Raw genomic sequence first — 14,419 nt, forward strand, 5'->3', positions numbered from 1 at the left:
GCACAATTCAGGCCCTTCGGCCCACAAAGCTGTGCCGAACATGTCCCCTACCCTAGAAATTATTAGGCTTACCCATAGCCCTCTATTTTATTTTACTCAGCTATTCACTCAGTATTCACTCAGCTTTGTGGACATAATTTGTACAATTATTTCACAATCCCAAATGGACAAATTCTTTTGCTTGTTATGAAAACTGTTAAGTCCTTGTAACCCTACATTATGCGTCATTATTAGAAAGTCAAGAAAACAGGGAGCATGTTTATCTTCAAAAACTATCATATTTTAATTGTTATTAAAGAACTCCTAATCTTTAATGCCTCCAAAAGCAGTTCTGAAAATTGAACCTCTTACTAGCAATTAATTTTTGTATATCTTTTCTGAATGATATTTAAGCATAAATTAAGCTCAGTATAATTTCATAATTGATTGTCAATTTGCGTAAAACAGAAATACATCATTGTATATGCCTTGCAGTTGTTGAAAAAAAATTAGTAATATTTGATAAGGTGGACATTTTTAGTGAAAGAGGTAGATTTTCTCTTACAATCTATTATATACTATTACCAAGTTGGGAATGTGTTCCACTGAAAATTCATTAGAAGCCTGCAATATCTGTTATTTGTGTAGGTGGTGTTGAAAGGTATTTTTAATGTTAATGCTGTCATGTTTTCCCTTGAGAAACACACAATAGCTGGTATTTTATAGTGAGGGAACATCACTCTGTGATTGCACAAACCAGCCATCATGTTCTTGCATAGCATTCAAAATGTTTTCGGCAATGTTTTTAGCCTGTTCTTCTCCTTCAAGAATTTAGACCTAAACAAGGGTTTAAACTAAAAGGCCTAAAAATTCATCGGTATTTATTCTGTTGAATGGCATACCAATGGCCATTTTGGTTATGGGGCTGACGGAGCAAAATGCAAGATGCCACAGGCCCCTTGCACACTTTCCGTCTTGTACTGTGGAGTATGTGCATGAAGATAAATCAAATCTGCAACTGAAGGCAGGGTCAGGGAGCCACTGAGAAAAGGATGCAAGTTAAAAGATTAAAAGGGAGCAGCTCAGGAATATGCATTGCTGCAATAATGGTTGAAATACAAGGGTAATCTGTGACAGGAAGTACCCAATCGGGTCTAATGAGAATTCATATGTTGCAAAGACAACAGGGTACTATTGCTTGGGGTTTTATTTTTGAGTTTCAAATTTAACAGCATCAGTTTTATGTTCATTAAAAATTTGAGAAGCCGGGAGATCCATTTAATTTAAAGACTATTTCCAGAGAGCTATAAAATAACCAAGAATGCTAGTTGGGGTGGAGGTGAATCACTTAAATACCCTTAAGTTGCAGTCATAAACAGTAAAACTATTCCATTTGCAAATTAATTTCCTTTTAAATTGTAGTAAAAACAACAATCACAATAACTGTAAAAGCATATTAGTCCTATTATTGTACAATGCTTTAATAAGCCATGTATTTTAACAGACAGGCATTAGTGAGTGCCATGGATCAGTAAGTTCACTTATATGATTAAGTATTTCTTGCATCACCGGTAAAAATTATTGTGACTGATACCTTCAGCAGAATATTTCTGCTCCAGGGCGTGAAGGTCTGGCAGCAAGTGCATGCAGTTGATACAACAGTAAGTGAAGAAATCCAGCACCACCACTTTACCACATAGGTCTGTGTGTAAGAGAAGAGGTCCTTCAGTGTTTATCCATTCCAAACCTGAAAATAAAAGAGATACAAGATACTATTTAACGTTTGCTGACACTGAAAATAGCAAGATGATGAAATTAAGAAAACATAACAAAAGTATTGTCTAGGAAAGATAATGTCAATTGCTACATTGGTCAGGTGTACAAATCAGAGTTGCAGAGAGCACAGAAACGGGTCCTTTTTGGCCCATGCCAATTATTCCCCCCACCCCATCTACACTAATCCCATTTGCCCACATTAGGGCTGTATTCTTCAATGCCTTTCCTATTTAAATGTCTATCTAAATGCCTCTTAAACATAGTAATTCTATCTGATTCCTCCACCTCCTCTGGCAGCATGTTCCAGATATCAACAAATCTCTGTCAAAAATTTAAACCCTTTTAAATCTCCTACTTCTCATAATAAAGGATCATACATTGCACGGGTCTTCCATGTGATTCCAGACAAATCTTTAAATGTATCTGAAGGAGACTTTATTTTGAGAATTTATTTGTTTATGAGCACATTTGGTAATGTTACCCAGTAAAAAGTAACTGACTTATATTTTTCACTACACTTAACTATGCACAATAGAATTACTGTAAATTTATATTAAAGCACATAATAAAGGAAAGAATCAGCATCTTCACAACTATTGGTATGATTGTAATGTATTCGACACAATGCCCACATAATGCACTCATTTATTTCACTTTTCAAATATCGAGAGATTGCTCTGAGTTACTAGGAAGTCACAAATTAAATTTAAAAAACCAAAAGCATTATAATAACTGGCAGTTCAGTTCTTTATAGCGCAAAGCTTATAGCACTGGTACCTCACTAAGTGCTCAGGATGTGTTCCCAAAAACAAGAACACTAAGGGAATAAGTGCTAAATGTACACCGACGTCATCAAGACCTGTGTGGATGAGTGTGTGTCTTCAAAAATATACCGAGTCTTCCCAAACCAGAAGCGAGATTTGCAGTCTGCTCAGGGCTAGATCTGTGGCATTCAAAACTGCCCTCTGAGTGAAGAAATTTCTCTCTCTCTCTTTAACCTGAGTTTGTGACTGCTCATCTCAGGCACCCGAGCAAGGGGAAAGTCCTCTCTATATTGGTAAATTGGTTTATTATTGTCACATGTACCGAGATACAGTGAAAAATGTGGTTTTCCATGCCATCCATACAGATCATTTCATTATAACAATGCACTGAGGTAGTACAAGGGAAAACAATAACAGAATGCAGAATAAAGTGTTATAGTTACAGAGAAAGTACAGTGCAGACAATAAGGTGCAAGGCCAATAATAAGGTTGATTGTGAGGTCAAGAGTCCATCTTATTGTATGAGGGAACTGTTCAATAGTCTTATAACAACAAGGTAGGAGCTGTCCTTGAACCTGGTTTTTGTATCTTCTGCCCGATGGGAGGAGGGAGAAGAGAGAGTGTCTGGGGTGGGTGAGATCCTTGATTATTTTTGCTGCTTTACCGTGGCAGTGAGAAATAGAGTCCATGGCGGGCAAACTGGTCTCCATGACGTGCTGAGCTGTGTTTGCAACTCTCTGCAGTTTCTTGTGGTCTCGGGCAAAGCAGCTACCATACCATGCCGTGATGTATCTAGATAGGATGCTTTCTATTGGTGTATCGATAAAAATTGGTGAGGGTCAAAGGGGACATGCCAAATGTCTTTAGAGTCCTGAGGACGTAGAGATGTTGGTGCACTTTCTTGGCTGTGGCATCTATGTGGTTGGACCAGGACAGGCTATTGGTGATATTCACTGATCTGTTCAGTTGCTTCAATTAGATCTCATCTTCTAAACTTGAGTGAATATTAGCCTAGTTGATCTAATCTCTCCTCACATGTCGGTCCCTCCATCCTGGGAATCAGACTGGTGAACCTTTGTCGTACTCCCTTTATGACACGTAGGCCCTTTCTCAGGCAAGTTTAGAAGGCAAGTTTACTTCTTACCTTGCCTTACATATTAACAACTCCCATTTAGGTACCACATCTATTGTAGGAAAACTAGAGGCATAATTAGATAATAATGAATGTTAAAGTGAAGAAATTGCATTGTGAGTGGTAATCTTAGTAGCCATTAAATTTATTGCTGCATTGGATTGTCATGCAGAGACTTGTGTAGCTGTCACTACCCTAACTACTTTATTCTAATAGACCTATGCTCTTGCCTTTTAACTTTATTTGTTAATTCCAAAGAGGCCTTCTCATCCTTACCGGGAAGATCAGCAGTTATGCTGCCTCCGTCCCAGGCTTTGGAGGATATATCTTTCAAAAACTGCAAATTCCTGCTTGGGTAAACAAAGTAGTTTTCCCTAATTAAGTTTAGTCTTTAAAGTTTTTATAAATATTTATAACTGACATTACTCTAACAAATCTTTCTCCTCCAGTGGCAAGTCCTAGAGGTGGAAGTATCTTCTGGAGCCTGCCCTGAAAATGAAAGTCACGTCAGAAAATTTGCTTTGTCAATGATAGTTCATGTAACGTCACCCCTTTTAGACTAAAAAGGAAAAACTAGTTTAGTGTCTACCTGAAAGCCATAATTATCAAAATTAGCTAAGCTATTTTCTTTGCCATCATTAATCTGTAAAACCTACAGTGAGATTTCCATTAGTGGATCATTTATTACTGAAGTAGCAAGTTCAGAGTGTATTTGGAATTACTTCTTAGACAGCTAATTGAGCACCAGAATCCTGCTGTACACCAAGACATGTTCAAAATTGATTCCAGTCTCTCCATCAGTCTGGAGTTGCCCTTCAGTATACTCCTAGAAAATATGCACATTTCATCACTGTGTGTTGCATGCTATTAAATTTAGCAGTTGAATGAGCCCTAGAGCTGTACGGCCTACAGGAAGAGAAAGGGAAGTCTGAATGTGTGGCAAATGAGGATCAAGTCCCCATAATGTCATTTTCTAGAAGTGTGGAGATGGGAAGTCACAACTGCAAAGGCAAAAAGGGACACCCTTATAGGGGGATGTTTCTCTTAACCAGCCTGCATAATAGAATGTCAGATCAGGTGACCTTCCACACAAAACAATCAGTCAGCAGATATATCTCTAAAAATAGGCTAAGAGAGCAGAGATTATACGTGATTGCCCCTCACACTCCCTTTAGTAAGTACACATTCAAAAAGTATCGTGCTTGTGTTCCTGTCTGCAGATGTGATCGTTGTTTCAAGTACTGAAACCTTCAGACTTAAATCTAGAAAATCTGGAGATCGCAACTTATGCATTCGCTGTCTCTGGAGCCACTTTTAAGATCCTGGGATGTAGGCCAGCAGGCCCTGGGAACTTCGGCTTTTAGTTCCAATAGCTTGCCTTATACCTTTTATCTTTTGATAGTGATTGTTTCAAATTCCTTCTTCCATTTGGTCCCTGGATTTTCTACCATTATTAGGATATTTTTAGTGTCATCTACTGTGAAGATAATTTCAAAATATTTGTTCCAAGTCTACCATTTCTGTATTTCCCATTATTAATTCCTCAGTCTCATCCTCTAGGGGACTATTGTTTACTTTAGTTACTCTCTTCCTAGTTATATACAATACAAGATCTTGCTTTCTGCTTTTATATTCCTTGCTTGCTTACTCTCATAATCCATTTTGTCTCTGTGTTTTGTCAAATTTTAGAAACTAATAAAGGGTCTTTTGGTCTACCATTGATATTTGCAGCATTATATGCCTTGTCATTCAATTTGGTATCATCATTGACTTCCTGACATACCTACAATGGATCATCCTTTTCATAAAATTTTTATTTTTAAGGGAATAAATCTTTGTTGAAAAAGAGCAAATATCCCATTTAAAGGCTGCCATTGCTATTTATTGTCTTTTCTTTTAACCTATTTTCCCATTCCCAGTAGCCAACACTGCCTTCATACCTTTGTATTTGTCTTTACTTACATTTTAGACACCAATCTAAAATAACTTGTTCCCTGGTTGGCTCTACAGTTTTGAGGTCAAGGTCATGTTGACTTTGAACTTCCTCACTATGGGATCATTTCAAGTGGCCATATCATAACATATTACAATTTGCTACTAACTGCGGTATCAGAGAGGTCACCCAAATTGCAGAAGGCTAATTTTATTTATTTACTTTAGTTTTAGTGAGACACATGTGTCATCTTAGCAGTAGGATTTGTTAACATTACTGCAAGTGCAGTTGACAACATTCATGACTATAGAGCTCCACTCAATTATCTGACCTTTTCCTCAACAGAAAAGAATTCCACTCTGTCAACTTCTAGATGATGCAAGACTATTGCAAGGTGTTCCTCACGTTCAATGCCATGTTTTCTGGCAGCATCCACAGCATGTTCATCCTTAGGGAGAGTGACCTGTCAGATATATTCAGTGGTTACCAATGCTTGAAGGGATGGATCCTGAGTCAGAAGGGCTACACTCTCCTTTCCTTCACTTCTCTGTGATCACTTAACACAGCTACACAATACTACTATAAGATAACCCCTCAAGCACTAGAATCTTGTTGGGAGAATGTGCCAGACATGCTCAAAATGTGATTCCAGTCTTTTCATTAGAGAAATTTTTCCCACACTGATATGAACAGTGATGAGCAATATATCTCATTGAAATTTGTGTTTAAAAAATGGATGCCAAGGCAAATTTCTGGGCACTAATGTTTCCATTTAAGTGTGCTATAACAATGAATAACATAATAATACATTTTAGAATAATTATATAATACAATTATGGCTATCAGAATGCCATTCAAGAAAAATTATTTCATTTGAATTGAAATGTAACTGTGTCTGGGAATCTTGTAAGAAATGCAACAATTCTACATGGAACTATTGGCATTTCTCTCCACACGTGTCACAAATATGGAAGCAACAATCTTCTGCACAGGTACTTGCTGACAATTTACTGACTATTCTCCTATGTGGACAGTTCATGGAGTCCATTAAAGGACGCCAACTTCCTGCCATTCCTCAGGTGACAGAGGTTCATCAACTCCATTTGTTTCAATGAAGAAAGTGATTACGATAAACAAATTAAATTAACAATACATAAAAATGATTAAATGCAGTTAATTGTGATTGTTTTAGTTTGTATTGTTTCTATTTTAAACATCATAAATGGTTATTAATTCTGAATAGTTTTTAGTTTGTTTTAGAAACATCAGATGATGGATTTGGATTTGTCCAGAAAGTTGCATCCTAAAGATCCATTCAAGATTAACTACCAGACTTTGCACTTAGTGGAATGGGGAGCCTACAGGTTCTGGGCATTTGTTTTTCAATAGTAATACCAGTTGCACTAAAAACCATTACAGAATTACCACTTGTGCTTTTAAAGATTATTCATTTTAAATTTCCATCATGTAATAAGTATTTTGTTGTGCAGGTATAAATATTAATCACTTCAAACACCAGTGATCCTGATAATTTGTGTCTGTCACCAGACTACGTTGTGCTTGACTTCAGATATTCTTGGACCTATTACTGTCAATTGAGCTTTGCTCATTTACCATGCAAAAACTTTCCAAGTCAATTTGACAAACTTTTAAGTGATATTTGTTTATTCATAAATGAATGATTTTTATACTCAAAGAGTAATTAATTTCAGCTCACTAAAGCTCTACCATAATTTCATCAAAACCGTCAACCACAACATTTTGAGAAAGCAAAATATAGTGTTCTTAGTTAAATCTACAATATCTGAGCACAGCAGTTTTGAATTACTCAGAATTATGAAGGTACCTCTATAAATAATCGCTGTTAGAGGTAAGTAAATTCTAATGCTAAGAAAATTAGTTGACGCCAAACTCAACTTCATACTTCTTTTATTTCTTTAGTGTGCTTTATAAGCACATGACTTTACTTCACTTGCTTTACCATTTCCTTGGCTAAAAATGGCAGAGTAACATAATAATTTGTTCATATGTCTATCGATTACATCAGTTTCTGCAATTAATGTAACCAATAAAATATAACTATCAGAAACCTAATTAACTTACCTTCAAATTTTGGTTGAAAAATATTGACATCTCTTTTAAACAGACAAACATTAGGAAAATGAGAGAATCATAAAATCTATACAGAACCCTATATGAACTCTAAAAATAAATGAGAAATTAATCTAATTCAAATCATTGCTTATATCTATCTATAGGATTTACTCACACCATAACCCAAATGTTGTGGTTGTAATAACAGTATAAATATATATAGGCTCACTGCCATTAAGAAACTGACAGTAACTTTGTGACTTCTTTGTGTGCATTCTTTAGCACAGAAATCCCTTAGTTGATGTGAATGATTTATCCTTCCTCCACAGGCTGCAGGGCTTTGCTTCTTCTCCAATGGATTCAGGGGTAATCAGCTGAATTGAAAGGACTTAAGATAATTAGAAATAAATTTTGCTGTAAAATATACTGAAAATGTTACACTAAAAGATTTTAATGGTCCACTAAACTATAATAAATATTTAGCAGGAGGGACAAGAGACTGCAGATGCTGGAATCTGGAACAACAAACAGTTTGCTGAAGGAACTCAGGGAGTGGGTTGAGCAGCAACCGTGGGGGGGGGGGGGAAAGGAACTATTGGTGTTTCGGGTCGAAACCCTGCAACAGGATTAAATATTTAGCCCGCTAAATAAAAAGCCTTATGTTTGTGTTTCAGTCAGATAGAAATGTCAAAATATAATGGATTTTAAAATGGGGAAAAGTATAAGATGATGGATGACATTAAACAGAAAGCTGGGGATTTAAATGTGGTTACAAAAGATGGAGAACTAATGGATGGCAAGGGTATTGTTATAAGACTATTGAATGGTTCCCTAGTGTGATAATATGGACTCTTGACCTCATATCTACCTCGTTATGACCTTGCACCTTACTGTCTACCTGTACTGCACTTTCTCTGTAGCTGTGATACTTTGCTCTGCATTCTGTACTGTTTTACCTTGTACTACCTCAATGCACTGTGTAATGGATTGATCTGTATGAACGGTATGCAAGACATGTTTTTCACTGTACCTTGGTACAAGTGACAATCATAAACCAATTCCAATATTGTGCAAGGGTTTGGATGCTTAGTCCTTTAACAGGAGTTCCTAAGTTATAAAGCTTTGAATGATACTTAATTTACAATGAGCTGAATATGAATAGCTGGCTTGCAAAACTGGAATAGTAGGATCTGATGCTAACAGAAGCATGAACAAGTGATGCATCAGAAGATGAACAGAGGTACTTGAAGGCACCATTAATATCATTAACATGGAAGTATTGTTGGGGGTTCAGAAGCCTACCTCAAAGTTAAGTAGGAGAGCATATTAGTAAACACTCTGGTTCAGCCCAAGGCAGTAACCAGGATGAGGTGAATAAGATTGATGGGAGGAATGAAAATGACAGCTCCACTATTGCTAATGCACAAGTGGTAAAAATCATGGCTCATCCAGGATTGAATGTGAGGCAAACAATTTCCAACATTAAAACAGTATTGAGATTGAAGGCTGTAGAGTAGTACAGTGTACGTGTTGATGATATCAAATAGTAGCACATAGTTAAGTGCGGAGGAATGAGTCAAGGAAGGATCTTTGGGAAAGTCTTCAGATAATGGTACAGTTATGGAAAATGAAACTGTTCTAGGTGGGATTTTATAAAGTATTTAATGAAGTGCCACATAATAAACTAGTTAGCAAACTGAAGCTAATGTGATTAAAGGGACAGTGAGAGTATGGGGATAGAATTGGTTAAGAGATGGAAGGCAGATATGTTGTCTTTGAGTGTGCACTGGTATTTCCCCAGGAGCAGGTATTTGGACCACTGCACTTGTTTTTAAAAGGCACTGTATATGGCAAATCTGATTCTGCAAACAGGGAGCACGACTTCAAAGAAAACTTGGAAATATAGTGAACAGTGAGGAGTATAGTTATAGATAAGCAGGTCATAGAAAAACTGGTAAAATGGCAGAAATGCAGAAGGATGTCAAGTAATGCATTTTGGGTAATTTAAGCTAAGCTGGTACAATTTTAAAGGAGGTGCACTTCTTTTGCTCACTTATAAATTGGAAAGTTAAAAAATGTAAAAAGTTTTGGGATTCTTGGCTTTATGAATTTATGTGTTGAATACATAAGCAAGGAAATTCTGCTAAATCTTAAATTACTGGTTGAGCCTTATCCAGAGAACAGTGTTCTTGGCATATTTAGGAAGGATACCAAGGCCTTGGAGAGGGTGCAAAGAAAATTTATCAGAATAGTAACAGGGATGAGGAACCTCGTTAGGTAGTGAGAATAGACAAGCTAAGATGGTTTTTCACTGAGAGCCAAGGTTAAAGGGAAATTTCTTAGAAGGTTTCAAAATTATAAAGGGCTTTGATATGAGAAAATGCTTTGATAAAAGGAGGTTCTTGAAATAAGAAGTTTCCACCAGTGACTGAGTCTATAGTCAGAAGGCACTCATTTAAATGATTGACAGAGGAAGATGAGAAGCAACTTTACATGCAATGAGCAATTATGATTTAGAATTTACTCCTAAAAAGGATAATGGAAACAAATGTAGCAGCAACTGAGAAAAGAGAAGCTATATTTATAATTCTAAAGAAAAATCTGTAAACCTATGGAAAAATTAGAGTGAGATTAACGGGATAGCTTTTTAAAGTGTTGCATTGTGCACAGTGGGCTGAATGGGCATCTCCTATGCCAAAAGATTCAATGACAACTGCATTCCTTTTTTGATTAAATAGGCAAGAGAGACACCAAATATTGGTATTGGTTTATTATCGTCACTTGTACCGAGGTACAGTGAAAAACTTGTCTTGCATACCAATCATACAGGTCAATTCATTACACAGTGCAGTTACATTGAGTTAGTACAGAGTGCATTAATGTAGTACAGGTAAAAACAATAACAGTACAGAATAAAGTGTCACAGCTACAGAGAAAATGCAGTGCAATAAGGTGCAAGGTCACAACAAGGTAGATCGTGAGGTTAACACTCCTGTTCGATAGGACATCAGAGGAAGGGGTAGTCGGAGTAGATTAAAAGGGACAACAATGCAATCACACATGTGGAAAATGTCAACTATTACTTTGGTTGGAGATAAAACCAAAACTGTTGGAAATAATCAGCAGACCAGGTACCATCTGTGGAGACAGAAAGGGAGTTAATGGTTCAGGTAAATGACTTTTCTTCTGATGAAAAGTCATCAGCCTGAAATGTTAACTCTATCATTTTCCACAGATGTTAAGTGGCTTATTTACTATTTCCAAAATGTTGTTTTATTTCAGGTTTCAGCATCTACAGTATTTTCCTTTTGGGTTACTTTAGTTGGAATAGTTTTGGAACTGTGACCCAATTTGAGTAGAAAAGTTACTAGAACAGCACATTGTAAATAACTTTTATATTCCTTTCCTTCTTAGTTTTCATATCATGTCTGGAGTTGACAACAATTTAAAAAGCTCCAGGAAAATACAACCCAATCTGTCTCTCCATCTAGAGTTTCAATCTGGCTGTTTTTTTTTCTTTAACAGATTTTCAAGTTGCATTTCAAATCAAGCAGATCAAATCTGTGTATATTCTAGAGAAAAGGTCACCCAGACTTCCTATGTTTTGAATACCAGAAAAATGAAATTTAAATAGGAACTGCCAGGCACATGAAAGGTGAACAAAAAGAGAACATTACTTCAGTTAAATCATTCATCCATGAACCTAGAAACTGGTGATACAGCAAATACTTCACCAAATTATGTTTGGCTCTTTGGTTTTAATTTACTGAAGTATGTTAGCTGGATTTCAAACAGCAAGCATAAAGCCAAAACGAATTAAAAATATTTAATTTTGTCAGAAAAATGCAGAAGCTACCAACTACAGATAATAAAGTACTTAAAACACACAGCTCGTTAGGGAAAGGGAAAATTAAAACTTCAAGGTTTTGACCAAAATTGTCCACCATCCTTATGGTATTGGTATATTATTGTCACTTGTACCGAGGTACAGTGAAAAACTTGTCTTACAAACCGATTGTACAAGTCAATTCATTACACAGTGCAGTTACATCAAGTGCATTGATGTAGTACAGGTAAAAATAAACAATAACAGTACAGAGTAAAGTGTCACAGCTACAGAGAAAGTGCAGCGCAATAAGATGCAAGGTAACAACAAGGTAGATCGTGAGGTCATAGGTCATAGTCCATCTCATTGTATAAGGGAACTGTTCAATAGTCTTATCACTGTGGGGTAGAAGCTGTCCTTAAGTCTGGTGTTACGTGCCCTCAGGCTCCTGTATCTTCTACCAGATGGAAGAGGAGAGAAGAGAGAATTGCCTTCACAGACACTGCTGGACCCGCTGAGTTCCTCCAGCAGTTTGTTTATTGTTTAGCATAACATTGCATTTAGTCATAATAATTCTAACTACACTCCTTTATCATTCAAAGTATTTAGTGTTTTTAATAACTGAGGGATAACTTCTGATAAAAGGTCATTAACCTGAAATGTTAACTCATTTCCCTTTCCACATGTTGTTTGTATTGCTGAAAATTTGAAATAGTTCGTGTTTTAATTTATAAACACAAGATTATTTTAGTCAGAAAGTAGAGCCACAAGATGTTATTTAAATGTTTACAAATGTAAATTTCAGCAATGATTTTGGAATATCTGCTAGATATGCTGGTAAAGGCAAGCATCTATATTATTCATTATAGATTAAAATACAACTGGGTAGTAAAGTAGGGCAGATAGGACAAGATATGCACGCATTTAGTATTTTGTCCTCTGCTAAATCGTATAACTTGAAACCATAGGAAGATGTCAAAAACGGCATAAGCCGAATAATTCAATTAACGGTCGTATTGAGGGAGCAATATTGGCTTGTAATTATTAAGAACCAGGCACGGAAATTCCACCTCCTTATGCTCACAGTGCCATTTCACCTTTTATGGCCATTTCTACACATATCGTCATCACATCATATTTTTAGCTGTTACTCTTTTTTTGTCCGCGTAAACGACGTAATTTTCTAAGGTAGCTCTAGATTCTGCGCACAATGCCAAATAACTGACCCTTCCATAACCCTCCATAAGGGGCTGAGTTAATGGACAATCCAATATTGGACATAAAATATACAAAATGTTGTGCCTGAGCAGAGAACGTACTGTAGGTCTCCATAATCCCAAAATTTCACTATCTTCGACTGGGCAGAAAACTGCAACTGCATTATCTTGCAATGCCTGGTGTTTTTATTTATTCGACTTCAATTAATCGAATTGTAGGCAAGAAGCGGCAGAGAACTCGGTGACTGCTCTGACTCAGGAAACAGAAACCCAGCACTTCGTTCTCTTCCGAAAGAAACAGCAGCTACTTCTCCTAAAGGAAACACCGTCCCAACCTGTCGCTTCCTTCGTGCGGCGGCAGCCGGCTGCACGCTCGCCCAGCCCCCAACTCTAAACCCCTGTCCGGGGGACAGCTTTGCGGTAATACTTGCTGGGTTTGGAGCCTTGCTAACAGGGGTAGCCGTTGGTCTTTGCGTGGTTTGGAAATGACTGTTGAAGTTGGCAGCCCGTTTCATTTCCAAAGTCAGCTGGGAACCAGAGACCCCTCCCTCCCTTCCCGCTGGGCATATGTGGGACAGGGAAGAACTCACCTTCCTCAAACTCAGGGACGCTGAAATCCGCGCCTCTGCCGTCCATCTCTCTGACATGCCGGAGGATGAGCCGCTCTTTCTCCGCCGGGCTGTCGACAGTCGGCAGAGCGGCCTCCAGCTCGGCTTGAGCAGCGAACGCGGCAGCCATGGCGACAGCCAGACAGCGATCACCGCCCGGCCAATCTCACATTCGCCACCGGCAGCCTCACACCAAAACTTTACCATCTAACACCAAGAACCACGTGTTGCGTAAAATAAAATTGCTTAACTTATCCAGAACCGTTTGAGTGTAATTTATTTTTATTCTGAGATTGTCTGAGAAACTGTGTCGAATGTGCGGATTTGAGGCCGAGGTTGGCATGTTTTGAGCGGCCGCCGGTTGCCAGAGGAGCGCGATGAGCGATAGAGAGGAGGATATTTGGGATTATAAATCTGTGCGCAAACTGAGGCGTCCCGTAAATAATGGCGAGGTCGGCAGCCCCCCTCCTGGGAAGTCGGTCAGGCGGTCGAAAGCCGAGCGGGGAGGGAGTAGCAGAGATGTCGCCGATGGGTTGCGGTCTAGCAGCCGAGTCAAATGCCGCCACACTGAGCGGGAAGCCGGGGTCAAAGAGCCGCTCTCCTCTCGGCCTCTCAGTCCCCCTGCACCGCCAGCACATCACCACGCCACCCCCAGCCCTCCGTCACGGCCTGCTGCTCCTTCTACCCCACCCAACCAGACTGACAACACCAATGCGCCCGATGGAAAATGTACCCTGACAGACTCCAAGCCGGCCCACGCTGGCCACTGCCCAATCTGTCAAATGCCCTTCTCTCTGCTGCTGATAGAAACGCCTCGGTGGCATGTTGCAGAATGTTTGGATACACCAGGTTGCACGAACAATGGTAAGTTGATAAATTGGTGCAGGTTTTTAAGGAATCATGAGGTTTCTTTTTAAATTCATAAGATGTGAATGTAGCTGGCAAGGCCAGCATTTATTGCCCGCCCCTAACTACATTGTAAAAGTAGTGGTGAGCAATTGCAGTGCATATGGTGAATATGTTCTCACAGTAATGTTGACTAGAGATTTCTATTTACGGAGACAGAAGAGAGTACAGATGCTGGAAATCT

The 14,419-nt window shown here is 38.2% G+C and overlaps 2 protein-coding genes across 3 annotated transcripts in view; one reads left to right on the top strand and one right to left on the bottom strand.

Moving 5' to 3' along the window:
- The window catches only part of nhlrc2 (NHL repeat containing 2), a 63,855-nt gene extending 50,314 nt beyond the window's left edge, over positions 1 to 13,541 (bottom strand). The window contains 2 exon segments of the mRNA XM_052027868.1: positions 1,574 to 1,726; positions 13,312 to 13,541. Coding sequence (XP_051883828.1) covers positions 1,574 to 1,726; positions 13,312 to 13,459 — 301 coding nt within the window. The 5' untranslated portion in view covers positions 13,460 to 13,541.
- Positions 13,542 to 13,596: 55 nt separating this feature from the next.
- dclre1a (DNA cross-link repair 1A (PSO2 homolog, S. cerevisiae)) overlaps positions 13,597 to 14,419 on the top strand; it is a 31,172-nt gene continuing 30,349 nt past the window's right edge. The window contains exon 1 of one of the 2 annotated variants that reach the window (XM_052027466.1): positions 13,597 to 14,193. In XM_052027466.1, the coding sequence (XP_051883426.1) occupies positions 13,707 to 14,193 (487 nt within the window). In that variant the 5' untranslated portion in view covers positions 13,597 to 13,706. The remainder of the gene's footprint in view (positions 14,194 to 14,419) is intronic. The other variant, XM_052027467.1, reaches the window with a different exon arrangement.

Source organism: Pristis pectinata, chromosome 12, assembly GCF_009764475.1.
Source record: "Pristis pectinata isolate sPriPec2 chromosome 12, sPriPec2.1.pri, whole genome shotgun sequence".
Taxonomy (NCBI): Eukaryota; Metazoa; Chordata; class Chondrichthyes; order Rhinopristiformes; family Pristidae; genus Pristis; species Pristis pectinata.